Here is a 26,284-nt window from a genome sequence, read left to right on the forward strand (position 1 = left end):
AGGGGAAAACCCACACAGACACGGGGAGAACGTACCAACTTCTTAAGACAGCACAGGATTCGAGCCCCAGTCCAGATCGCTGGTGCTGTAACAGCATCGCACTCACCGCCACGCCAACCGTGCCTCTGTGGGAATGTGTACTGTGCATGTGTGTGTACGGAGTTCTGCTGTTCCGTCAGATTGTATACATACAGTCAGATGAAAATAAACTGGAATCTTTCGTATATATCAGCTCTTTTGAATTTAATGTGCACTCGTTTATTCTAGCAAAGTGTCTGTTCAGTAGGACAGCAAGTACTGTACACGTACATTACATGTGGCAACAAACTGGTAAAGAGAGGTGCCACGTGAAGGCAGCTCCGAGGATTTCTGCTCTCTCAGGGTTGCCACGGCAGAAACAAGGAGCAGCTCACATTCCTGTGGCCTCCTGCCCACTGAACAAAGACTCTTGCTGCCTGTGTCATTAGTGATGCCTCCTGGCACAGATGCAGTTGTTGGCAGACTTCCTGTGGGCTTTATCCCAACATCCCCTGGCAACGTGCTTATCTGCTCTGAACACTGGCACCTCAAACACACACCCTGCTACCCTGCGCCATGTAGTTGAGCCTTCGGTCCCGACAGCCCCAGAAGTTGATGGTAGTGGAGTGGGGTGCAGGTTCCCACTGCCACCACCTTCCATTCTATCCCCAAGTACCTTTGTCCATCCAAGTACATGTACAGTAAAACCCCTTGGTATCTGGCATAGGCTATGGGGATTGGTAGATGCCGTATAAGTGTATTTTCTGGTTGCTTGAGACTTACTCTTACAATACCTAGCTAATACACCTGCATTAAAGATAAACAATTTAAAAGACAAAAATACTGGACTGTACTTTCACTGAACAAACTTCACTTGCATGAATATACAAACCTTAAAGCATTTTATTTTATTTTCAGTCACATTCTTTGAAGACATTTAACCATCACTGCATCTGCAGGTTCCTCCCCCTCCACGGAGCCGCCCAGATCCCAGACTGGTCCAGGACCATCGAAGGCTCCAATAAGCCTAAATCCCCTGAGGGAAGTTCACAGATAAAACATCTGACCGGGGCAACTCTTACTAATCAGGGTTGTTTCTGGATGTGTCAAAGAATATCAAAAGCCCTGGTTCTGTAGTTAGAATGGTCTTCAATCGTCCCCATCCTTCCTTGTGGTCGTCTGTCCACTTGTATTTACATTTCTCCTCCAACAATTTCCTTAGGTACATTGATTTGGAAGACAGGTTTGTTGTGAATTAACCAATACAATTGCTCATTCCCCGCACTCTCAATATGCCTTTTTTGTCGGTGGGTCTGGACATCTCTAAAATTGCTCTTGTCTGGCTCCACAGTTTAGCTGCCTCTGACACTTTATCTCCCAGAAAGGTGATTTCCTTCACACCAGACTGAGATTTTTCTCTGTTTAACTTTAATCCAGACCTTCTAGATGTGCTGCAATACTTTGATGAGCCTCTCGTTGTGTTGTTCTTGAGTGGATCCCCATAGGATCATATCATCCGTGTACACACATACCCCATTTGTGCCTTCCATGATGTGCTCCATTGTCCTGTGGAACACTTCCAGAGCTGAGGAAGTTCCAAAAGGCATCCTCAGTCAAGAGATTTGGCCAAATGGTCTATTAAATGTACAGTATTTTGTGCTCTCATCAAGCAGTTTTATTTGCTAGAAGCACTGGATTCATCCAATTTAGTGAAAAACTTTGCATTGGCCACCTCACTTGTAATTTCATCCCTGGTTGGAACCTGATAATGTTCCCTTTTTATATTGGCATTCAAGTCTTTTCGTCCATGCACATGTGTAGGTCACTGTTCTTTTTGACACACATCATTGCTTTCACCCATTCTGTGGCTCCTTCACTTTCTTTATGATCCCTAGTGCTGACATTCGGTCGAGTTCCTGCTTGAGCTTTTCTTTTAGTGGTGCTGGAATCCTCCTCGGAGCGTGCACTACTGGTTGTGTGTCTTCTTTTAACTGTATCTTATAGGTGAATGGTAGACTTCCAAACCTCTTGAAGAAGACTGGAAATTGATCCAGTATTTCCTCTACGCTGTTCTGTGAACTGTCACTGATAATGTGGTACACCCTCTTGACTAGGCTTAAGTTTTCACATGCTTTCTCATTAAGCAGTGGAAAATGTCCATCTGGGACTACTGTGAACCTGAGGTGGTGCTCTTTAACTTTCACCTTGAGTTTACATGTACCTTTTATGTCGATGCTCTGTCCATTGTGAGCTGTACAGGATTTTTATGGCTTTATCTTCGTTGCCCTGATGTCGTGCTCACAGATCGAATTGAACTTTCCCCCTGTGTCCAGCTTGAAAGGAATATTTGTTCCATTTGTAAGCAATGACACAGTCCACTAGTCCTGCTCAACTCTGTTCATGCTTCACTGTTCAGTGTCTGTTGGCTTATTATCTCTCTGCACTGCCACGCCAACAAAGAGGGCATCACTGTGAGCAGTTTTTTCGATATTGTGTACAGTGTGCATGCTTTCACTTCTGTTTTGTTTCCCTTTTCGAAAAACATTGCTTTGTGTAACAATTCTGCCCTTTCCACTTGTTACAGACTTTTCCATCGGCTGGACATTGTTTTGGTGCACATTGAGTGCCACATTGTTTGCAATTGGATGTCTCCACATCTTTTTTTTGTTTCCTATATCTCATTTTTTGTTTGTCTGAACACACACTGTGACTACAACTATGCCTTCATTTTCACTGGCTTTTGCCCTCTCTCCTAAAATGTTTACATGGCTGGAGACCTAATTCACCTGCGTGGCATATCTTCACAGCTCCAGCTAAGGTCAGTTCTGTCTCTCGGAGCAATCTCTCTCTCACTTTCTTATCAATAATCCCAAGCACAATTTGATCACGGATCATTGAATCTTGCAGCGGTCCAAAATTGAATGTTCTTGCTTTTAATTTCAAGTTCGTTAAAAAAAAGTGTCAAAGCTCTCTCCCTGAACAAGTGAAACACATATCTCTCAAATGTTTCATTTTTCTTTGGTGAACAGATTTCATCAAACATCTTGATAACCTTGTCGAACTTGCCCTGGTCTTCTGCTTTGGCAAAAACAAATGTATTGAAAACTTCTAGTGCTTCCACCATGGTAAGTAGCAATGCAATCTTTCATATATCGGGTTTGCTATTAAGTCCAATAGCTTGCAGGTATAGCATGAATCATTGTTTGAACAACCTCCACTCATGGGCAACATTTCCAGTCCAATTTACAGCATCAGAATACTTCACACTTTCTATTTATTTGCTGCTATCAACTGATTCTCACTCTGCACACGCCTGATATCATGTAATGTTTATTTTATTGTAATAAGGAAACTTGGGTTCTTTTAAAACAAGTACACTTTATTAGTTATAGAACTCATGACTGTGTAGAGGTATCCATCTTGAAACTAACCATGCTGCTAAAAACTAGTCTCCAACTCCCTCTAGTGGTCAGGAGTATCACTAGCACTCTATCACTACAGACAATAACCAAGTGTCAAGGACAGGTTCTTTCCTGCTGTCATCAGGCTCCTGAATGAACCACAAAATTGTAATAAGAACATAAGAAATAGGAGCAGGAGTCGGCCATTCGGCCTGTCAAGCCTGCTCCGCCATTCAATGTGATCATGGCTGATCTGATGAGAGGCTCATCTCCACCTCCCTACCTGTTCCCCATATCCCTTAATTCCCCAACTATGCAGAAATCTATCCAACCTTGTCTTAAATATATTGACAGTATGTGGTAAAATCACCCTATACCAGCTGATCTCCCTCTATAACTCTGCACTCAGAATCAGAATTTGTTGTCATTTTGCAGCAGCTTTTACTGGTGAAAAATGGCTCTAAATTACACTTAAAAAAAATAAATCATCTAGTGCAAGCAAAGAGAAAGTGAGGTGGTGTCTGTGGGTCATTGTCTGTTCAGAAACAATGGCGGAGGGGAAGAAGCTATTTTTGAGCCTCTGGGTGTTAATCTCCAGGCTCCTATACCTTTTCCCCAATGGTAGCAGTGAGAAGAGAGCATGGTCTGGGGGTCCTTGAGGGTAGAGGCTACTTTCTTGAGATACTGCCTCTTGTAGATATCCTTCATCTACAGGCCATCTCCTGTACTCTGCCTTATTTCTTGTACCACACATGATGGCTAACCAGTCTGTTCGCAAAACAACCTCCCTCACCGCATTTCCGAAGCATGTGACAACAAACTGATTTGATAACTGCATCGCAGCTGGGATCCCGTTGCGGACAGTAAACACAACCGAACCAACCAAAGGGCTGAGATGTATCAAACCATTGATTGCAATCCTCAGGCCAAACCCGTCCTTATCTCTGCTCCAACTGCCAGAATCACTCATGCTATCATATGATGGGGAAGAAATTAAAACAGAGTCGCTGGGAAACCAGTTGGGCTGGTTTCAGTCTCACTAGTCAGAGAAGGCTGGAGCTTGGCACATAGGAGAACTTCTGGTACAACTATCTTAAGCCCAGTGGATACTTTTCATTCAATGCCAACGTCCGCTTATTGTCATACACGTGAGTACAATGTGCAGATTTCGAGGGGCTATGAGGCAGAGGTTTTAATAATGATCTGAGGCAGTTTTTAATTATGATATGCAGACATACAGCACGGTAACAGGCCATTTCGGGAGAATGTACCAACTCCTTACAGACAGCGTGGGATTTGAACCCCGGTCCCGATTGCTGGTGTTATAACAGCGTTACGCTAACCACTACACCCTAATGAGCATTTGGTTGTTTTTTTTTTTGCAAAGGAGGAAAAACCCAACACCCAACCCCAACCAACCAATTTTCCCTTGCAACCGCTGCAATCGTGTCTGCCTGTCCCGCATCGGACTGGTCAGCCACAAACGAGCCTGCAGCTGACGTGGACTTTTTACCCCCTCCATAAATCTTCGTCCGCGAAGCCAAGCCAAAGAAAAAGAAAGAAAGAATGAGCATTTACTGTCATATACACAAGTGCAACGTGCAGGGGCGCTGAAATTCCTACTTGCTGCAGCCACACAGGTACGTAGATACCGCAACTACAACAGTGTAAGTTAAATTATCACAGTACTTCAGAGGAAAAATATAAAAGGAGACAACAATAAATATTCACAGTTGCAGTTAGTGTGAGAAGAAAGTGACGCTTCAGTTTTCGGTGGGTCCCGGACCAGTTTAGGGTCAGGGTAGAGAGAGGGGAAAGATTTAAAAGAAGACCCGTCTTCACATAGAGGGTGATGGGTCTGTGGAAGGAGCTGCCAGAGGGGACAATTAGATCAGTCATTCTCAGCCTTTTTTTCGGCCCCTTTGGTCTGTGCTCAAAGTTTATCGGCCCCCTTCCCTGTCAAGTTTAGTTGGGTTCTTCGGTACTTCTCTCCTACCGACCACATAAAAACCAAAATAGATTTGTTTTAGTCAGTCTATGCCCCCTCCCCTTCAATGGTGCTGAGGCCCCCAGGGCCTGTTCTCTGACTGGACCAGCATGACTTGCGTTTGGTTCCACTGCGGCTCAAAGGGCAGGTTCTTCAAAGGGTTCAGATTCTCCCCCCCAATCCTTGGGCAAAGCCCACCCCCTCCCCAAAATGATGTTTCAGCATCAACTGGGGCATGGCCTGAGAGTCAAAAGCCCCTGCACACGATGACAAGGAAGGGATCTGGAGGACTCTGCGATCTGCTGACAATTGGTGCAGCTAGGGGGGGGGATCGCCTTAATATTGCAAACAGCTGACTATTGGCAGCCACCGGACATAATACCCTCAGCCACCGGACTGGTTACGCCACACACTCACTCACTTCATCACTGCTCATCTCTGCAGAGCTCTTGCAAGTCACTCCCTGGCCCCAGGTATTAATTACGCAGCAGATCAAAAACTGACTTCAAGCCATCACACTGAGCGGGCGTGTGGGAGGACGTGCTAAAGGCTGAGTCACTTTCAATGTTTTTCCCATGATAGATTCATGGGTGAAGCACAAATATAGGACAAAGCTGCGATGAATCACAAAGACGGCAGTTGCTGGGAGTCTGAAATAGAAACGGAAAATGCTGCAAACACTCAGCTGGTCGGGCAGCATCTGTGCAGTCACAGGTTTAAAGGTTCAAGTCAAAGACCCCCCCCCAAAAAAACTGTCTCTCTCACTTTATGTGTGTCTCTCTGTCTCTCACTCTGTGTATGTGTGTGTGTGTCTCTCTCTCTCTCTCTCCCTCCCACTGGTTCTTTCTCTGTCTTGTCTTTCACCATCTCTCTCTCACTGTCTCTCACACTTTCTCTCCTCCCTCACTCCTTCCCTCAAACTCTCTCTCTTCCCTTCTCCCCTCTCTCTCACCCTTTCCCGATGCTGCCTGTCCTGCTGAGTACTCCAGCATTTTCTGTTTCTCAACAGCACGACAACAGGCCCTTCCAGCCCACGAGCCCGTGCCACCCAAATTACATCCATTTACCCTCCCATACCCATACGTTCTGGAGGGTGGGAGGAAACCGGGGCAGCTGGAGGAAACCCACACAGACACAGGGAGAACCTACCCACTCCTTAGAGACAGCCGCAGATTCAAACCCGGGTCGCTGGCGCTGTAACACTGTTGCACTAACCGACCCTCCTGGTGTCTGTTCCAGAACAAGGGCAGGCAGCCTCAGCAAGATTCGAGATTCAACAGCGCCAGCGATCGGGACTTGGGTTTGTACATTCTCCTCGTGTCTGCATGGGTTTCCCCCAGGGGCTTCGTCCTCCTCCCACCGTTCGAAACATACAGGGGGTGTAGGTTAAGGGGGTGTAAATTGGGCGGCATGGACTCGTGGGCTGAAATGGCCTGTGGCCGTGCTGTATAGTTACATTTTAAAAATTGTCCCATTAAAAGAGAGACAGGAAGCAGGTCCGAGTCAGAAGCAGAGCTTTTTTTTGTTCCCAAATCAAACCAACTATATGATCAACTAAAAACCTCTTGGAGATACGGGGTGGGGGGGGGGGGGGGGTGGTGGAGAGACAATTATAATGTAGATCTGCAGGAGTTTTAATTCAATTATGTAACATTTTATATTTATCTTCTTTGGTTCAATTTCACAAACTTTTCTAGCTCTGCACAATTTTGACTTTTCAAAACAGGGAGTGACTGGTGAATCTTAATGAGGAAACATTTGCCAGTGAGCTTGCATGTACAAATTAAATGTCTAAAAAAGCTGACAGAGGTGATGCAGTTGGCTGAATCACCTTCGGGAGAAGAATGGAGGAGTTCGGAACCTGCCAAACAACACGTCAAGCTGAGCTGAAACCTGCCAAACAACGGGTCAAGGTGAGCAGAGCAGTGGGTGTTTTGGATGGAGCTCCCTGCGAGCCCTGGGTTTAAACCCCACCCGTGTGCTGGTGGAATTACAGTCTGCAAATCTGGTTATTCAAGCAGCGTGGCTCAGGGAAGGGAGGGTGTCACTGTGGCATGGCTGGAACGGTGTACGTCAAGTACATTTCACATACCAGGTAAGTAAAACTTGCACTGGTCCCAGGTGTTAATAGAAAATGCTGCTTCTCCTGGCTTTGAGACCAGATGTGCTTCCCCTCTCCCTCCTCCACGGAGTACTTTACAGTAAACAAGGGGTGTGGGTGAGGTAAACTCAGGGGACTACAGACGCTGGAAAACTGGAACAACATACAAGGTGCTGGAGAGACTCCGCATCCGTGGATGGTCAACATCTCCGGCTCGAGCCTTATGTCATTGTAATGCAGCCGGGAAATTCTCAGCAGCTGTCAGAGTTGATTATTAGGTCAGCACCACACTGTGGGCCGAAGGCCCTGTCCTGTAAATTTCTAACTGCAAGAATTGACCTGAAGCCCGAACAAAAAGGAGAGATGGAGAAGAGCATGGGCTGGCAGATGATTGGTGGATACAGGTAGAGGCGAGGCTGAAAAATGATAGGGCAGGGGGGTGAGGGGTGAGGAAGATGCTCTCTGATAGGGGGGTGGGGAGCTGGAGGAAGGAAAGGTCGGGGTAAGGTGGGCTGAAGAGGGGCAAGAGGAGGAAAGAGGGGGCAGAGAGATGTAGGGGAGGGAGCGACACTGGTTAGCGTATTGGTTGGCGCAATGCTGTTACAGCGCCAGCGACCCAGGTTCGAATCCAGCACTGTACGTAAGGAGTTTGTCCATTCTCCCCATGTCCACGTGGGCTCTGGTTTCCTTCCAACCTTTGAAAAACGCATGGGGGTTAGATTTTAAAGATTAGACATACAGCACAGTAACAGGCCCTTCTGGCCCACCAGTCTGTGCTGCCTGATTGACTACAAGCCTGTAGTTTTGAAGGGTTGTAGGCTAAGTTGGGTGTAATGGCTGGAATTTGCTTCGACTGTGCCGTAAATACATTTTTTAAATTTAAGAGAGGGCAACACAGACACTTTTACCTAATGGAAAAACAGTTAATTTGTAGTGACCATTCTTAAAGTATCTCCTACTGCCTTTTACTTGGGCCACTTCATCCTTGCCAAATTTAAAAAAAAATAAAAAAAATAAAATAAAAAAAATTTAAGAAACCTGGGGGTATGGAATTACCAGAAATTGGAGGTCGATTTTGATGCCGTCTAGTTAGAGACTGCCGAGACAAGGCGTTGTTCCTCCAATTTGTGGCTGGTCGTAACAGGCCGTGGATGGACGTGTGGCAATAGAGTGTGGAACTGAAGTGGTTGGACAGTGGGAGATCCTTGCTGCTGCAGCAGACAGATCGAAGCTACTCAAGATGTGTGTGTGAGATCTTGCTTGACAGAAACGGCCTCTGTAGACCTTAGGGAGCATTGGAAGATTCTCCCACTGCCCAGGAAAAGCAGCCGAAGCATTAAAATCCTCACCCTACCCGGGCCACGTTCTCTTCACTCCTCCCACCCCAGTTAGGAAGATCCGTCGATTCAAGGATGGTTTATTTCACTCTGCTGTCATCAGACTCCTGAATGAACCTCACACTGGTGAAAATTGTACTGCCTTTGCTTCATCCCTAACTCATCTCTCTCGGCATGAATGTCCGCAAATACCGTGAGTGAAGTAAAAACACGGCGCTGGAGTAACTCAGCAGGTTAGTCAGTGAACTTTATAAGGCAAAGTTGAAGATGCATAACCGACGTTTCAGGCTTGAGCCCTTCATCAAGGTCTGGGCAAAATGCAGACAGGCACCCGAACAAAAGTCGTTCAGGGAACCTGCCTACATTTAGCTCGCACCTTGATGAAGGGCTCAACCCCGAAACGTCGGTTATGTATCTTTATCTTTGCCGTGGAACGTTCACAGTTCGACCTGCTGAGTTTCTCCAGCTTTTTTCTCTGCCACTCCGCACTTGCACACCTTGATATTATACACTCGTCTGCTCGCAAAACAATCCGTTTTGTGCACCTGAACTTGGGCTGGTGGGTGCTCTCATTACTGGCAATGCGGGGGTGGGGGAGATGATGTGGTTTGAGGAGCCAAGTTGCTCAGCTCTGTGTGATCGGGATTGGCTTGGCCTTAGTCTCCCCCAGCTGTGCCAGGATCTACATTCCCCATCTCAGCTGCAGGTGAGGTGCACCGATTCAAAACACAGGTTCATATTTAAAGTTAGCCTGGATCCTGAGTCAAAACAAACCTACTTTGTTTTCCAAAACAGATGGAAAAATATTCAGCAGGAGGAACTAATTATTGGTTTCAATTATGCAAAAAGGCTGTTTGCCCTGCCAGGCCCACGTTAGCGCCTAAAGACAGGATCACTGATGCTCTGGTCACCTCATGACGGGAAGGATGTGGCAACTAAGGAGAGGGGGCAGAGATTTGCCAGAATGTTGCCCAGAATGGAGAACATGTCTTATCAGGCAAGGTTAGCAGGCTTTTCTGTTTGGAGTGAAGGGGGTGGTGGGGAGGGGACTTAATAGAGGTCTAGATGAGACATATAAGGCAATCGAACAACTGAAAAGTGGCAAAGCAGCAGGTACGGATGGAATCCCACCAGAGGTCTGGAAGGCTGGCGGCAAAACTCTGCATGTCAAACTGCATGAGTTTTTAAAGCTCTGCTGGGACCAAGGAAAACTGCCTCAGGACCTTTGTGATGCCATCATCATCACCCTGCACAAAAACAAAGGCGAGAAATCAGACTGCTCAAACTACAGGGGAATCACGCTGCTCTCCATTGCAGGCAAAATCTTCGCTCGGATTCTCCTAAATAGAATAATACCTAGTGTCGCCGAGAATATTCTCCCAGAATCACAGTGTGGCTTTCGCGCAAACAGAGGAACTACTGACATGGTCTTTGCCCTCAGACAGCTCCAAGAAAAGTGCAGAGAACAAAACAAAGGACTCTACATCACCTTTGTTGACCTCACCAAAGCCTTCGACACCGTGAGCAGGAAAGGACTTTGGCAAATACTAGAGCGCATCAGATGCCCCCCCAAGTTCCTCAACATGATTATCCAACTGCACGAAAACCAACAAGGTCAGGTCAGATACAGCAATGAGCTCTCTGAACCCTTCTCCATTAACAATGGCGTGAAGCAAGGCTGTGTTCTCGCACCAACCCTCTTTTCAATCTTCTTCAGCATGATGCTGAACCAAGCCATGAAAGACCTCAACAATGAAGACGCTGTTTACATCCGGTACCGCACGGATGGCAGTCTCTTCAATCTGAGGCGCCTGCAAGCTCACACCAAGACACAAGAGAAACTTGTCCGTGAACTACTCTTTGCAGACGATGCCGCTTTAGTTGCCCATTCAGAGCCAGCTCTTCAGCGCTTGACGTCCTGTTTTGCGGAAACTGCAAAGTCAGCCTGAAGAAAACTGAGGTCCTCCATCAGCCAGCTCCCCACCATGACTACCAGCCCCTCCACATCTCCATCGGGCACACAAAACTCAAAACGGTCAACTAGTTTACCTATCTCGGCTGCACCATTTCATCAGATGCAAGGATCGACAATATGATAGACAACAGACTCGCCAAGGCAAATAGCGCCTTTGGAAGACTACACAAAAGAGTCTGGAAAAACAACCAACTGAAAAACCTCACAAAGATAAGCGCATACAGAGCCGTTGTCATACCCACACTCCTGTTCGGCTCCGAATCATGGGTCCTCTACCGGCATCACCTACGGCTCCTAGAACGCTTCCACCAGCGTTGTCTCCGCTCCATCCTCAACATTCATTGGAGCGCTTTCATCCCTAACGTCGAAGTACTCGAGATGGCAGAGGTCGACAGCATCGAGTCCACGCTGCTGAAGATCCAGCTGCGCTGGGTGGGTCACGTCTCCAGAATGGAGGACCATCGCCTTCCCAAGATCGTGTTATATGGCGAGCTCTCCACTGGCCACCGTGACAGAGGTGCACCAAAGAAAAGGTACAAGGACTGCCTAAAGAAATCTCTTGGTGCCTGCCACATTGACCACCGCCAGTGGGCTGATATCGCCTCAAACCGTGCATCTTGGCGCCTCACAGTTTGGCGGGCAGCAACCTCCTTTGAAGAAGACCGCAGAGCCCACCTCACTGACAAAAGGCAAAGGAGGAAAAACCCAACACCCAACCCCAGCCAACCAATTTTCTCCTGCAACCGTGTCTGCCTGTCCCGCATCGGACTTGTCAGCCACAAACGAGCCTGCAGCTGACGTGGACTTTTACCCCCTCCTTAAATCTTCATCCGCGAAGCCAAGCCAAAGAAGAAAGAATGAGAAGTATAGATTGGATAGACAGCCAGCGATATTTTTCCCCATGCCAGGATTAGCAAACCTATCGATACAAGGTGAGGGGAGGGAAGTTTATGGGAGACATCAGGGGTAAGTCCTTTATTTATTTATTGATATATATATATATATATATACACACTCAGAGATAAATGGGTGCTTGGAATGCTGGGCCGGGGGTGGTGGCAGAGATTGGTACAACATTTAAACTCCCTCTCCCATCATTGATGCCATCTACCAGGATCATTGAAGAGAGCGCGCAAAATCGTCGAGGACCCCCTCCACCCGCGCACAGAATCTCTCAGCTGTTCCCGTTGGGGAAGAAATCCAGGAGGATCAGAGCCAGCACCCCCAGGCTGAGGAACAACTTCTTCCCATGGACAGTGAGAATCCTGAACAACCAAAGGAGCTCCTCAGGTAAACCCTCCGAGACTCTCATATTCAGGAAACTATATTTATTTGTATATATGAATATGGCCTTGGGTGGCACAGTTGGCGTAGCGGTTAGCTCAACTCTTTTAGAGCGCCAGTGATCGGGACCGAGGTTCATACCACTCTCTGTATGAAGAAAGTAACTCTTACACCCCAACCCCCCCGCCCTGTACTTACTCCCAAGCACCTTAAAATTATGCCCCCTTGTGTTAGCCACTTCAGCCCCTGGGAAAAGGCCCTCCACACAATCAACGTCTCTCATCATCTAGCACCCCTCCATCAGGGCACCCCTCATCTTCTGTCATTCCAAGGAGGAAAGACCAAGTTCAACTCAACGTATGCTCAACGTAAGGTATGCTCTCCATCTCAGGCAGAATCCTTGTAAATCTCCTCTGCACCCTCTCTGTAGCATCCACATCCTACCAGTAGTGAGGTGACCAGAACAGAACACAATACTCCAAGTGGGGTCGAACTAAGCTGCAATATTACCTCCTGGCTCTTGACCTTGCTCTCACGATTAATGAGGCCCAACACACCATGTACCGTCTTTAACACACTACCAACGTGTGCTACAGCTTTGAGTCCCCCAGGTCACTCAGTACGTCCATACCGTTCTCCCATTAGACTGCTCGGAGAATCATCGGGGACCCTGACCGTCCAGGCCACAGTATCTTTGAGGCACTGCCTTCAAGGAAGAGGTACAGGAGTGTTAAAAACAAGGATGGCCAGGCCCTTTTGAGATGTACATTTTGGCCCACGAGCGCATTGCACCCAAATAACCTTCAACTTCTGGTACGTTTTGAAGAGTGGGAGGAAATTGGAGCCTCCTGGTAAAACCCACACAGATATGGGAAGAACATACAAACTCCTTACAGACAGCACGGGATTCGAACCCCGGGTCCCGATCGCTGGCACTGTAACAGCGTTGCACTAACCCCTACGCCAACAGTGCTTCCCTCTGCCTTCTCCGGGCAAACCAGTTCAATACCTTAATATTGTCACCCCTTGGCACTGTCGAAGGATACAGAACATTCCAGCACAGTGCAGGTCCTTCGGCCCATGATGTTAATGCCGACCCATGGAAACCTATTCCACTATTTTTCCCTACCTGACACCCATAACCCTCTATTTTTGCTACATCCCTGTGCCTAACCCAGAGTTTTTAAATGTCCCTGTTGTACCAGCCTCAGCAATGCCTTCCAGTCACCCACCACTCTCTGTGTAAAAAACTATCTCTGATGTCTCCCCTAAACTTTCCTCCCCTCACCTTAAACCAAAGTCCTCTGGTTTTTGCTATTGAAAAACATGCTGGCCCTTCAATCTTATTCACCTCTGCCAAGTCACCTCTCATTGCTCCAAAGATAACTCCCTAGCTGTTAACCTTGGTCCATGAGGCACGTTCTCCAATCCAGGCAACGTGCAATCACAAAGAATGCTCGCCAGCAACTAGATTATATGAGGAGCTTGAGGAGATTTGTACATCACCAAAGACTCTTGCAAACTTCTACAGGTGGACCATGGAGAGCAGTCTGACTGGTTGCATCAATGTCTGGTATGGAGGGGCTAATGCACAGGACAAGAATAGGGTACAGAGGGTTGTAAACTGAGCCAGTGCCATCATGGGCACCAGTCTTCACTCCATTGAGGATGTCTACAAGAGGCAGTGTCTTAAGAAAGCAGCCTCTTTCTTCAAGGACTCCCACCACCCAGGCCATGCCCTCTTCACTCTGCTACCATCGGGATGGAGGTACAGGAACCTGAATACAAGAACCCAGCGGCACAAGGACAGCTTCTTCCCCTCTGCCATCAGATTCCTGAACGGACAATGACCCACAAACACTTTTTTCTCTTCCTTTACACTAATTATTTATTTTTAAATAGTGCATTTACTGAAATGCATAGTAATTTTTGGACCTGTATTAAAATACTGCTGCCACGAAACAACAAATTTCGTGGCACGTCCGAGACGTGTGGAGTCATAGTTGGCGTTGCTGTTACCACGACACTGTTACAGCGCCACTGGTCAGAACCGGGGTTCAAATCCCGCACCGTGTGTAAGGGGTTTAAACATTCTCCCTGTGTCTGCATGGGTTTCCTCTGTATGCTCCGGTTTCTACCCACCGTTCAAAATGTACCAGAGTTTGTAGGTCAATTGGGCGACACGGGCTGAAACGGCCTGTAACCGCGCTGTAGGTCTACATTTAATTTTTTTTTTAATTAATCTGATTCTGGCAAGTCTCCTTCTTGTAGCTCGGTGACCAGAACTGCACACAGTACTCCAAGTGTGGTCTCACCCACACCTTGTACAGCTGAATCACGGCGTCTCAACCTTTGTACTCAGTGCCCTGTCCAATCAAGGCTAGCGTGCCAGTCTCCGCCTTCACCATTCTCAAATAAGGAGACCACTCCTGAAGACAGTATCCCAGGCGTGGCCCCACTGGTGCTCTCCGTCATTACTCGTTCTCCAGTAGCATTTAAGATGCATTGCATTTTTTTTAATGGTTCTTGAGGAATGTGTTGCTTGGACGTCTACCAGTACAACCATGACATCTTTGCATTAGTGTCGGGACGTGTACAAATGTAGCTGATTTGATCACTCTGGGTTTAAATGTCCCTTTCACACAGGTGAGCGAGATGCTGGGATGCTATACAAATGAAGCTCAACCTGCCTATTTTTGAATTCAGCTCCCCACCTACAAACAACGCCCATGCACACTTGCAACGCCCACTCAACCCTGTTGTGCTTCATCTCGAAAAACATCGCTGGGGAATTGTGCATGATTAAACAATTAACCCCATCCTGCCGGGTCAGTGACAACCTTCATGGCCCCCGCCTTTCAAACTGCTCCAATTCTGCTCACCTCCAAGTTCCTTCCCTCGTTAACGGAGACCATGCCCTCTCTCGCACCCCCCTTCCCCTGTCGACGTCTCCTCATTTATTCCTTCACCACACCCGCCAGCTCTTCTAAGCAGCGTGGCTCCAATCACCCGCAGTGACTGAATCAAACCACCGGGCACCGTACCTACAGTTCCCACCTCTTCACCCATCTTGCATGTGTGGAGATGAAGCCTATTTCCTTTTGGTTGAGGAGTCACCCCCCCCATCACAGGTGGAAGGATCCTCCAGGCCGCACATTCATTGATCAAGACCCATTAAAAAAAAACATGATACATCTTAAACGCTGCTTCAAAAGGCTATCGATCAACTATTCTCAATGGGGGCGATGCACATTTAAGGAGGGTGGTCCACGGATTGGAATCATATTTTTATGTTTTTAATATGGTCGGTAGAAGCCAACTTCGTGTAGCAGTTAGCGCGACGCTGTTACAGCGTCATCAACCCGGGTTCGAATCCCACACTGTCTGTAAGGAGTTGGTACGTTCTTCCCGTGTCTGCGCGGGTTTTCCCTGAGAGCTCTGGTTTCTTCCCAACCTTCACAATGTACAGGGTTGGAAGTTAGTTTGGGTTTAAACGGCCAGGTTCAGCTTCTACCATTCTGCAATTTAAACTTGACGGCTTCACGGGGAAGGGAGCCCACAAACATTGAGTAGGGTCCCAAAGGGGCCATCGCCAAAAATGTTCGAGAATGGCTGCTTCGGATGAAACTCCAAGTCCTTTGATAGGTTAGAAGTGAAGCCTTGCTCTCGATGAGATCCCGGACCCATCAAACAAAGAACTGCGGCAGGAATAGCATCCGTGGGGAAAAATGGTCAGTCAACGTTTTGGGTCAGGACCCTTGACCAAGACTTGATGAGCAGGTCAAGACCCAAAACATTGACTGACTGTTTCCACCCACGATGCAGAAACACGACCAGAATGTAGAGCAGTCTGTCGCTGCCACAGAGGGAGAGGTGAAAGAGATTTAATTAGTTAGATCAATCACATCGTAACGGGGCAGATTTCTTTGACACAACTTTGCCTGTCTTCCACTTTCTCTCTCTCAGAAAGCAGAGGGAAGAGGAGAGAAAGGCAGAAGGCGAGAGAGGGGAAAGTGAGAGGGGGAGACCCCACACACAGGAAGGAAATTCGAAAGAGTAAAGGGAAAAGAGGAAGGAATGGTAACAGTTAATAAGAAAAGCAGGTTAGTCGCTGGAGGTTTGTACGGGGCCCACCCAACAAGGGGGCTGAATGGCCCTGTGTTTTCATGCTGCCAAGTCAGGTGAAGCATGAATGTACTCAGTGAACGGGAACACCAGCCAGAGACACAGGGCCAAACTCCAGAGATAGCTTTTACCAGCGTACACCCAACCCCGCTGAAGGCCCAGCCTCCAATCAACACCTCCCCTTCTACCCCCATAATCTCTGTCCCCAGTCAGCCAACTCCCAACCCCACTCTCCCCCTTCCTGACCCCCCCCCCCACATCGCTCTCACCCACCCCGACCCTCATACTCCCTCCCCTTTCCCCACCTCTCAGTAAACTCAATCTCATCAACTCCTCAATCATTCCCGCAACATAACCCCCCAACCACCTCTCCACATTCCCTCCACCACCCCTTTCTAGCCCATTCCCCCTCACTCCTGTCCCCTCCACCTCCCCCTCTCCCTCCACCTCCCCCTCTCCCTCCACCTCCCCTATCCCTCCACCTCCCCCTCTCCCTCCACCTCCCCCTCTCCCTCCACCTCCCCCTCTCCCTCCACCTCCCCCTCTCCCTCCACCTCCCCCTCTCCCTCCACCTCCCCCTCTCCCTCCACCTCCCCCTATCCCTCCACCTCCCCCTATCCCTCCACCTCCCCCTATCCCTCCACCTCTCCCTCCCTGTCTCCTTCCTCTCTTCTCCCCAGCCCTTATCACCTTCATTCTCTCCCCTCGCCCCCAGCCTCTCTCCGCATCCTCCTCTTCCCCCACCCCCGCCACGGGAAGCCCCGCCGGGACCCGCTGCCCCCCGACCCCGCCGCGGACGCGCGCTTCCCCCCCCCCCCCTTCCTCCGCGGGAGCCCGCCTGCCTGCGCGCCCCCGCGGCGGGGAAGTTTGCGGACTCACCCTGCAGGTTGTGCACCCTGATGTCACTCAGGTGTCCGATCAGCCCCTCCCGCTGGAACCAGTCGCTGTCGGAGCGGGCCATGGAGACCCCCCCCCCCCCCCCCGCCCCCGCCCAGCCCGGTCCGGCCCGGTCTCCTTCTCCCCGGCCCCGCTCACAACGCGCCCGCAACCGGCAGAGCTCTCGGGATCGGCAGCGGGGCGGGACGAGGGAGGGACGGAGGGAGGAGGGAGGACGGAGGGAGGGACGAGGGAGGGAGTGGGGAGGACGGAGGGAGGGACGAGGGAGGGAGTGGGGAGGACGGAGGGAGGGACGAGGGAGGGAGTGGGGAGGACGGAGGGAGGGACGAGGGAGGGAGTGGGGAGGACGGAGGGAGGGACGAGGGAGGGAGTGGGGAGGACGGAGGGAGGGACGAGGGAGGGAGTGGGGAGGACGGAGGGAGGGACATGTCCTCTTCGTTTAGTAAAGGTAAAAACACACGATGCTGGAGAAACTCAGCAGGTCAAAGAGCGCGAAGGTAACAATGCATAAGTGTCTGAGCCCTTCACAAAGGTAGGAGAAAATGTTGGCAGGCGTCCGAATGAAAGAGCTGGGGGGGGGGGAGAAGGGGACAGTACAGATCAGGGGTAGTAGGAGAGGCGAAGAGCAGGGGAAGGGGGAAGAGGAGAGCGGGTGAGCAGAAACCAGGAAAGTTCATGCCATTTGGTTGGGGGGAGCCCGGACGGAAAATCAGGAGTTCCTTCAATTTCCAGGTGGTCTTAATGGGACGGACATGGGCGTGTGACACAGAACCGAAATGGTTGCCCCCTGAGAGGTCTCCGTCCCTGGTCTGGATGGAGTGAAGGTGCTCAGCGAAGCCATCTCCCAGTCTGTGCCCGGTTTCTCCGTCGTAGAGATGGCCAAAATTCTCTCCAATAGTTTGCACGCCCTTGGCGTGAGCCTCACCGGTCTGTAACTCCAAGGATTCTCCCTCGTACCTTTTTTTGAACATATTTGCCATTCTCCAGTCCCCCAATAACTCCCTGTCGCCAGGGAGGACACAAACATCATTGCCAACACCCCAGAAATCTCTTCCCTCACTTTCTTTCATAACCTCTGGTATATCTCGGTTGGTCCCGAGGACTTATCTCTGACCACCACAATAAAATGAATCTCCCAGTGGCCACACATTTCAATTCCCCATCCCATTCCCTCGTCGACATGCCTGTCCATGGTCTCATACTACTGGACTGAGACCACCTATAAAGTGGAGGAACAACACCTCCTCTTCCAACTGGGCATCCTCCAACTGGATAGCATTAATATTGACTTCTCTGGCTTTTGTTAAACCCCACCCCCTTCTTCCTCGTCATCTCTCCATTCCCTGTCTCGCACATGATGTGATCAATTCTACCTCATCCCTTATCCCATCCAATTGACACCTGTTGTTGGTCTGGATTCCTCCCCCAATTGTTTGAATTCAGAGACTTTCTGATACGTCCTGATTCTGCCTTTTCTTGAAGAAGGGCTCAGGCCCAAAACATCGGCGATATCTCTTTGTCCGGCTGAGTTCCTCCAGCATCTCAGGGTGTTTACTACAATCTGCAGCCCATCGTGTTTCACTCTTATCAATCTGAATGCCTATTATGGGGGCTCCAATACCCTGAGTAGAAAGCCTTGAAATGGCTGCCCATTACATCCCAGGCAAATCCCTCCCCACATGGAGCGGTGCCCTCGGAGAGCAGCAGCAATCATCAGGGACCCACACCACCCAGTACACGCTCTGTCCTCGCTGTTGCTATCAGGAAAAAGGGGTAGATGCCACAAGACTCGCACCCCCAGGTTCAGGAACAGCTGCTCCCCCTCCACCATCAGACTCCTCAACGACAAACTCAATCAGAGACTCTTTTAAATTTAAATTCAGATATACAGCATGGTAACAGGCCATTTCGGCCCATGAGCCCATGCCACCCAACTGGCACCCAGTTAACCGATAACCCTGGTACGTTTTGAACGGTGGGAGGAAACCAGAGCTCCCGGGGAAATCCCAAGACATGGGGAGAACGTACAATCTCCTTAAAGACAGTGTGGGATTCGAACCCAGGTCTTGATCACTGGGGCTGTAAAGGCATTGCACTAATCACTACATCAACCTTGTCACCCCCACAGTCACACACTCCCTCCCCACAGTGGACACATTTAAGGAACTTTTTGCACATTATTTATTACTGGAGATTTATTTTCTGTACTGCACGGTTTGTACTTAATTCTTATGAAAACGTACATTTTCTTCTGTACAGTTTTTTCACTGCCATTCAGTAGATGTTCTGCCTGGTTGGTAGGGAAAAGAGTCTCAGGGTTGTACTTCATTCCTAACCTCAACTTGGTCCAGCACATAGGCCGACTCTATACTGACTTCACATTCACCAGACCCCTCTCTCTGGTGGACATTGAAGTATTCATTTAGGGCCTTCCCACCTTCCTCCATCTCCAGGCATGTGTTGCCTCCTTTGTCCTTAAGCGGCCCCACCTTCACTCTAGTTATCCTTCTGTTCTTCATGTGTGCTATAGGGTTTTACTCAATGCTACTTGCCAAGATCTTCTCAGACCCCCTTCTAGCTCACTATGTCCTTTTTTCAGTTCCATTCTGGCTACCATTTAATTTTCATGAACCCTTCTGACTTCTGCTTCCTGAACCTTCAAGTCAAGTCAAGATGGTCATTTGATTGTACAAGTACAACCTGATGAAACAGTGTTCTCCGGTCCTTAGTGCAAAACACGTAGACATACAACCAGACATAACACACATAGAGTCTCGGATGGTTAGTGTGGGGAGTTCCTTTGGTCGTTCAGCGTTCTCACTGCCCGTGGCAAGAAGCTGACCCTCGGCCTGGTGGAGCTGGTTCTGATCCTCCTGGACCTCTCCCCTGATGGGAGCAGCTGAAAGATGCTCTGCGCAGGGTGGAAGGGGATCCTCAGTGATTTTGTGTGCCCTCTTCAGACAAGGATCCCGGTAGATCAGGTCGATGGGGAAAAGGGGGGGGGGGGGGGACTCCAATTATCCTCTCTGCCACTCATCATCCTGTAGATTGACCTCTGATCCATTTCTCTGCAACAACCGTACCCACGTGGTGCTGAATCCGGCCAGGACGCTCCTGATCGAGCTCCTGTAGAAGGTTGACATGATGGTGGCCGGTGGTCTTGCCGCCTCAGTCTTCCCAGGAAGTGCCGGCGCTGTTCTTTTCTTCTTCCTCTTAACTATCTGCCTCACTTTTTTTGTCAACCACGGTTCCCTTATTCTACCACCTTTTCCCTTTCTCAGAGAGAGACCTATCCAGAACCCCATGCAAGTGCTCCCTAAGCATCCTACTCACTACTTCTGTGCTTTTCCCCCGAGAACATGTGTTCCCAATTTACTCCCCTCAGTTCCTATCATAATCCTATCATAATTAGCCCAACCGCAACTAAATTCTTAACCATTTTGTCTACTATCTTTGCCCAGAGCATTGCACTAACCGCTATGCTAACCAACAGAAATCAACGAAATTTGGACTCCCTCCTTCCCTATATCAAGGCTTTATGACCCTCTGAGTTCCTGATGCCTTTTAGAGGGCTGGACACCTCGTGGCACAACCTTCTGGAAAATAGAACCATAGAAAACTACAGCACAGAAACAGGTCCCTTCAGCCCATGCCAAACCAATTTTTGTCTATTCCCATTGAGCTGCACCAAGTCCATATCCCTCCATACCAACCATGTACCTGCCCAAATTCCTCTTAAATGTTAAAACTGAGTCCGCATTCACCACTTCAGTTGACAGCTTGTTCCACTTCCCCACCACTCTCTGGGTGAAGAAGTTCCTCCTAAACTTTTTCACCCTTAACCCATGTCCTCTGGTTTGTATCTCACCTACTCTCAGTGGAAAAAACCAACCTACATTTACTCTGTCTCTCCCCCTCATAATTTTAAATACCTCGATCAAATCTCCCCTCATTCTCTAACTCAGTTCCTGAAGTCCAGGCAACATAGCAGTAAATCTTCACAAGTGATCGTTACAGTTGTACAGTAAATGCATGTTAAGGTTGTCAGGCAAATAACAGGGCAGGTACCAAACTCTGGTGGGATTGTTTTCATGAAGACATTTACAGCACTTGTGTGACCTCACCTCGATGACTTGAAAAAAATACAATTAAATTAATAGTGTCATTTCTGCAGGTTGGTCAAAAAAAAGCAGCTTTGAAATGTTCAAGGAAAAATTAATTTGGCTTTTGTCCCATATCTTTCTCCCTCTTTCAATGCGGTTTCACACCTCTCCAAGTTCTTCCTGTTCCTTTGTAATGTTGGTTGGATTCCCCTATCCTTAATTCTCATTTAATTAAGAACACAAAGCCCCAGCTTTTGCTAATGGCCCACATCTGTACTCGAGATGGCAGAGGTCGACAGCATCGAGTCCACGCTGCTGAAGATCCAGCTGCGCTGGGTGGGTCACGTCTCCAGAATGGAGGACCATCGCCTTCCCAAGATCGTGTTATATGGCGAGCTCTCCACTGGCCACCGTGACAGAGGTGCACCAAAGAAAAGGTACAAAGACTGCCTAAAGAAATCTCTTGGTGCCTGCCACATTGACCACCGCCAGTGGGCTGATCTCGCCTCAAACCGTGCATCTTGGCGCCTCACAGTTTGGCGGGCAGCAACCTCCTTTGAAGAAGACCGCAGAGCCCACCTCACTAACAAAAGGCAAAGGAGGAAAAACCCAACACCCAACCCCAACCCACCAATTTTCCCCTGCAACCGCTGCAACTGTGTCTGCCTGTCCCGCATCGGACTTGTCAGCCACAAACGAGCCTGCAGCTGACGTGGACATTTACCCCCTCCATAAATCTTCGTCCGCGAAGCCAAGCCAAAGAAGAAAGAAGACATCTGTTTACAGTAAATTAATGTGTTTTTCTTTCTGGAGAAAAATTCAATTAAATAAAGATTACCATAAGATGCCCATGTCCGATCTGGAGAGGAACCGTGTGGGAACAGGCCCTTCGGCCCATTGGCTTCATGCTCACCCATTATTCCCATTTTTAAATTCTCCCGACATTCCCATCAACACCCATCCGCCATGTTTGGCCCCTCATTCACTCACCAGGGGTAATTTACAGCATCTAATTCACTACCCCCTCCTATCTTGGGATGTAAGAGGAAACTGGCTTTCTAATGAAAAGGGTTTTTTTGTTTCACTGTGGCAGAAAGACCAAGGAAATTTGGAGGCCACTGATCGCATCTCCCACACAAATCTGCCCACAGAGTTCTCTCGCTCATCCTGTAACCAGCTGCTACATCACCAGGCACAGGGAGGAGAGAGAGGGAGAGGTACACACATCATCTCCCTCTTTCATCTGTCCCACACACACACACACTCTCTCAAACACACTCACTCTTCCACACACACAAACCATCTCACACACACACACACGAAAGCCCTGAGACTCAGTATTGCGCCCTATAACTGCAGGTGTATCTGTGTGGGCTCCACAATCCGAGCGCAGGGAATAAGATGCATCTGTGTGACTAATCCCAAGCAGCGTAGAGAGATTGTTATTCCTGCTTCACTGAGAATTTTCTTAGTGTTTAGGACACTTGAACACTGATGACTCAATTTCTCAGCTGGTGAAAATAGTTTCCACCCCCCTCCACACACAGCCCCTGGTTACTGGCCACTTCCTGACCACACTCAAACCTGTTTTGGGAATAAGACACACAAAGAGGACTCCAGCACATTACAGGCCCTTCAGCCCATGACGATGTGCTGACTTATAGAAACCTACTTAGCAATCCAACCCTTCCCTCCCTCACACCCAGAACCCTCTATTTTTCTTGGACCCATGTGTCCATCTAAGAGATTTTTGAATGTCCCTATTGTTTCAGCCTCCACCACCAACCCCTGGCAATGCCTTTCAGGCCCCCACCACTCTCTGTATAAAAAACCTGCCGTCTCCCCTCAATTTTCCTGCCCTCACCTTGTCCAGGCACCCTCTGGTGTTGGCTAGACTTGCCCTGGGAAAAATGCGCTGGCTCTCAACCCTATCTATGCTTCCCAGTTTTTGATACATCCTTGGCTTCAGATTGCTTTGAGGGAGGGGGAAGGGAGGCGAAGGCAAATCTTTCCTCCTGTCAGATCACTGCTTTTTTGCATCAGAAGGGGAAGGTTTTAGTGAGTCCGTCCCACATTCCTGCCCTGTTCGCTACAATCATTCTACTCTGATCTCTCTGCGATGAGAATTACGAATGCCGTTCCATCTAATCGACTGCACCCCGCACTTTTGCTTCATCTTTGTATGACCCATTCTTCGTAAGTGCGGGTTGACTTACCTGTATCTCAGAGCATGCGATTTTAATCCATTTAATTGATTGAATTCAATTCACTGAATGGGGTTAAGACGTAGATTTTTTAAGAATAGGGGAATTAGGGGTTATGGGAAGGAAACTGAGTCCACAGCTGGATAGAGCCATAGCACAAAAACAGGCGGCACAAGACCTAGTTCCTGAATCCAGGCAACATCCCAGTAAATCTCTGCACTCTTTCTATCTTATTGATATCTTTCCTGTAGTTTGGTGACCAGAACTGCACACAATCCTCCAAATGTGGCCTCACCAATGTCTTGTACAACTTTACCACAACATCCCAGCTCCTGCACTCAGTACTTTAGCCCCTTTCTCACCACCAACCCTCCGAGGAAACGGGTGAACTTACCAAGTAAACTGTTCTCAGGAGCCTTTCTCGGTGTACCATGATTTACCCAGTGTTCCCCCCCCCACCTCCAGCAGTGACCATGTGAGAACAGGTTATACTCTCACTCTGCCAGAAGGCGATTAGTGAGTTAACTCGGCCAGGCTCTGACACTTGCCCCCACCAAATGTCAGACCCCAGTTGAATCCAACTTGCCCTGCCAGGTTGGGACGTTCCACTCCACGCGATTACCGAGAACAGACCCGCTAAATTAGCCGGTTAATCCACATGGATTCGGCGGTATGAAAGAGGTTAGTGATTTATGAAGCTAACATGCCAAGAACTGTCTTTACAGCCCCATCTACCTGTGACGCCATTTTCAGGGAACTATTTATCCGTATTCACCACTATAAGTTTAAACAACCTGCCAATCTGATTATGTGTTAGAATTCCTCACTGAAGTCCTGCCTCGTGACAATGGCTTCACTTTACTGTTTAGACAAGTGCACAATTGTCTCCCTTCATCATTCCATGGCTCTGTCCAGGAACTGATGCTCTCTGTCTCAGGAATTTTTTAAGTGGGCATGCAGGCTGTTATCTCCACACTGCAATGTGGCAGGGCATTATACAACATTCTTCCTTGTTAAGCACATGCTCAGATTGTCCCAGATTTGTCAGAATCACATTGGATTACATAAGGAATCTGGCAGGGTGAAACTGGAGAACATAAGCCTGATCCTGATTCTGAAGTTGACACAAAGACAAGAGCTGACCTCCCTCTTTCCATAAGATAATGCCTGATCTCTTCCTCAGTGCAACTTTCCTGCGTTAACCCCGTTTACCTTAACACCCGTACACCTGCCAACCATGCTCAATGACTGAGCCTCCATGGCCCTCTTGGGAAGACAACCAGAAAATCAGTCTCAGTAACAGGGAAGGACCTGGTCATCAGGTGAGAGGAGCTCTCAGTACTGCAGTTGTGACCCAACTCCCTCCCCCCCCACCCTGTTGTCTTTTGGTTCATGTGGGAATACAAAATGGAAAGGGTCTGAAGCCACCAGATAACAGGGGTGGGGGAGGGGCAAGGGTGTCCCCAGCGTGGCCCTCGTTCAGACGAGCACCTTCATGTGCGGCCGCGTGTGCGGCCGCGTCCAACCAAAGTACAAAGGCTATGTGCTGATGTTCTACCTGTTCCAGGTGTTGCCAAGGATGGGCCTGGCCCTGTTGCCAAGGATGGGCCTGGCCCTGTTGCCACGCAATGACCCCGTCAGCTGGATGTTGCTGCACTATCCTTTCTGGAAAAGTGTTCCCAGACGCAACAAGTCCGCTGGGCAGTGGTCAGCACAGAGATCCTGCAGAGATGAGGACTGGATGGATGCGGTGGGAGCATAAATTGAGGAACTCGGCAGGTCATGCAGTGTCCACAGGAAGTAACGATATATCACTGATGTTTCGAGCCTGAGCAGACAGGCTCCTGAATAAAAAAAAGGGGAGGAAGGAAGAAGGGGCAGGGGGAGGAGAACAGGCTGACAGGCCAGAGGTGGACGTGGGTGGGAAGGCAAGTGAGGAAAGGTGAGAACTGAACGGGGAAGTGGAGGATGGCTCAGTGAATGCAGAGCAGGGGGAAAGGAGACAGAGGGACAGGGAGCTAAATCATGAGGAATAGATAGCGGGAAACCCTACACCTCCAGTTGCCTCGGAAAAGCAGCCAACTCGTTAACAGACGTCCCTCCCCAGACTCAGTATCTTTATCCCCTCCTGTCAGGAAGAAGATTCACAAGTGTGTTATCACGCCCGCCAGACTTAAGGACTTTATCGGACTCCTGAATTGAACCTCACACAAGCTCTGAACTAACCGATCTCTCTGTCACTACACACTGTTTATAACTACGGTGCTATGTGTGGGCTAACTAGCTGGGCCGCTCACAAAACAAACTTTCTCACAGCACACATGACAATGCATGAACTGAATAAGTAGAAATCTGGGTAGCTAAAGGGTTAAGCATCACATTCTGTGTGGTTCCTCCCCACAGTTCAGCCTTGTTATCTCCCGCTGGAAATGATCTGCTTTCCATTTTAGAGGCAGACGAACAGAATCCTGATAGTTGGTTTCTGTGGGGATAATGGCAACTTCCCGAGAGAGAGAAAAGGAAAGAGAAAGATAGAGAGAGAAAGAAAGAGATTCAGAGGCAGGGAGAGAAAAAGAGACACCGAAAGAGAGAGAGAGAAAGAAAGAGATTTGGAGACAGAGAGAGAGAGAGAATGATCTTGTGATGCCATGAAACTAAAGTTCCATCACAAATGTTCAAATCTTCCCTTTACCTGTAGATCTGTGTTGAAAATTCTTCAAATTAAGGTGAGTGAATGATTTATTAGGAACTCAGATAAATGAATAGTGTAAGGGATTTAAATGGAACAGTACAACATTTCTCAGCAGAATTTCGATCTTCCTGGTGTACAGCAAACCATTTTGAATGAACTG

General features: G+C 48.7%; 2 protein-coding genes and 1 long non-coding RNA gene across 8 annotated transcripts in view; 2 read left to right on the top strand and 1 right to left on the bottom strand.

Annotated features, from left to right (window-relative positions):
- Positions 1-17,352, bottom strand: part of LOC138753147 (calmin-like) — a 69,194-nt gene extending 51,842 nt beyond the window's left edge. For 2 of the 4 annotated variants that reach the window (XM_069915730.1, XM_069915728.1), the window contains exon 1: positions 17,108-17,185. Coding sequence is in view for 1 of the 4 variants with exons in the window: in XM_069915727.1 (XP_069771828.1) it covers positions 17,108-17,189 (82 nt within the window). In the remaining 3 variants the exon portion in view is untranslated. Of the gene's footprint in view, positions 1-12,734; positions 12,803-17,107 lie in introns of those variants that run through there. The other 2 variants (XM_069915727.1, XM_069915729.1) reach the window with 2 other exon arrangements.
- On the top strand, positions 4,806-13,737 carry LOC138753149 (uncharacterized). The gene is made up of 4 exons (XR_011351010.1): positions 4,806-5,059; positions 7,133-7,319; positions 11,934-12,109; positions 13,635-13,737. It is a non-coding gene; the product is annotated as an uncharacterized lncRNA (long non-coding RNA).
- Positions 17,353-25,428: 8,076 nt separating the features above from the next.
- The window catches only part of LOC138753150 (cytosolic carboxypeptidase 3-like), a 52,956-nt gene continuing 52,100 nt past the window's right edge, over positions 25,429-26,284 (top strand). Inside the window, exon 1 of one of the 3 annotated variants that reach the window (XM_069915733.1) lies at positions 25,429-26,158. Coding sequence is in view for 1 of the 3 variants with exons in the window: in XM_069915732.1 (XP_069771833.1) it covers positions 26,081-26,158 (78 nt within the window). In the remaining 2 variants the exon portion in view is untranslated. The remainder of the gene's footprint in view (positions 26,159-26,284) is intronic. The other 2 variants (XM_069915731.1, XM_069915732.1) reach the window with 2 other exon arrangements.

Source organism: Narcine bancroftii, chromosome 2 (assembly GCF_036971445.1).
Source record: "Narcine bancroftii isolate sNarBan1 chromosome 2, sNarBan1.hap1, whole genome shotgun sequence".
Lineage (NCBI taxonomy): Eukaryota > Metazoa > Chordata > Chondrichthyes > Torpediniformes > Narcinidae > Narcine > Narcine bancroftii.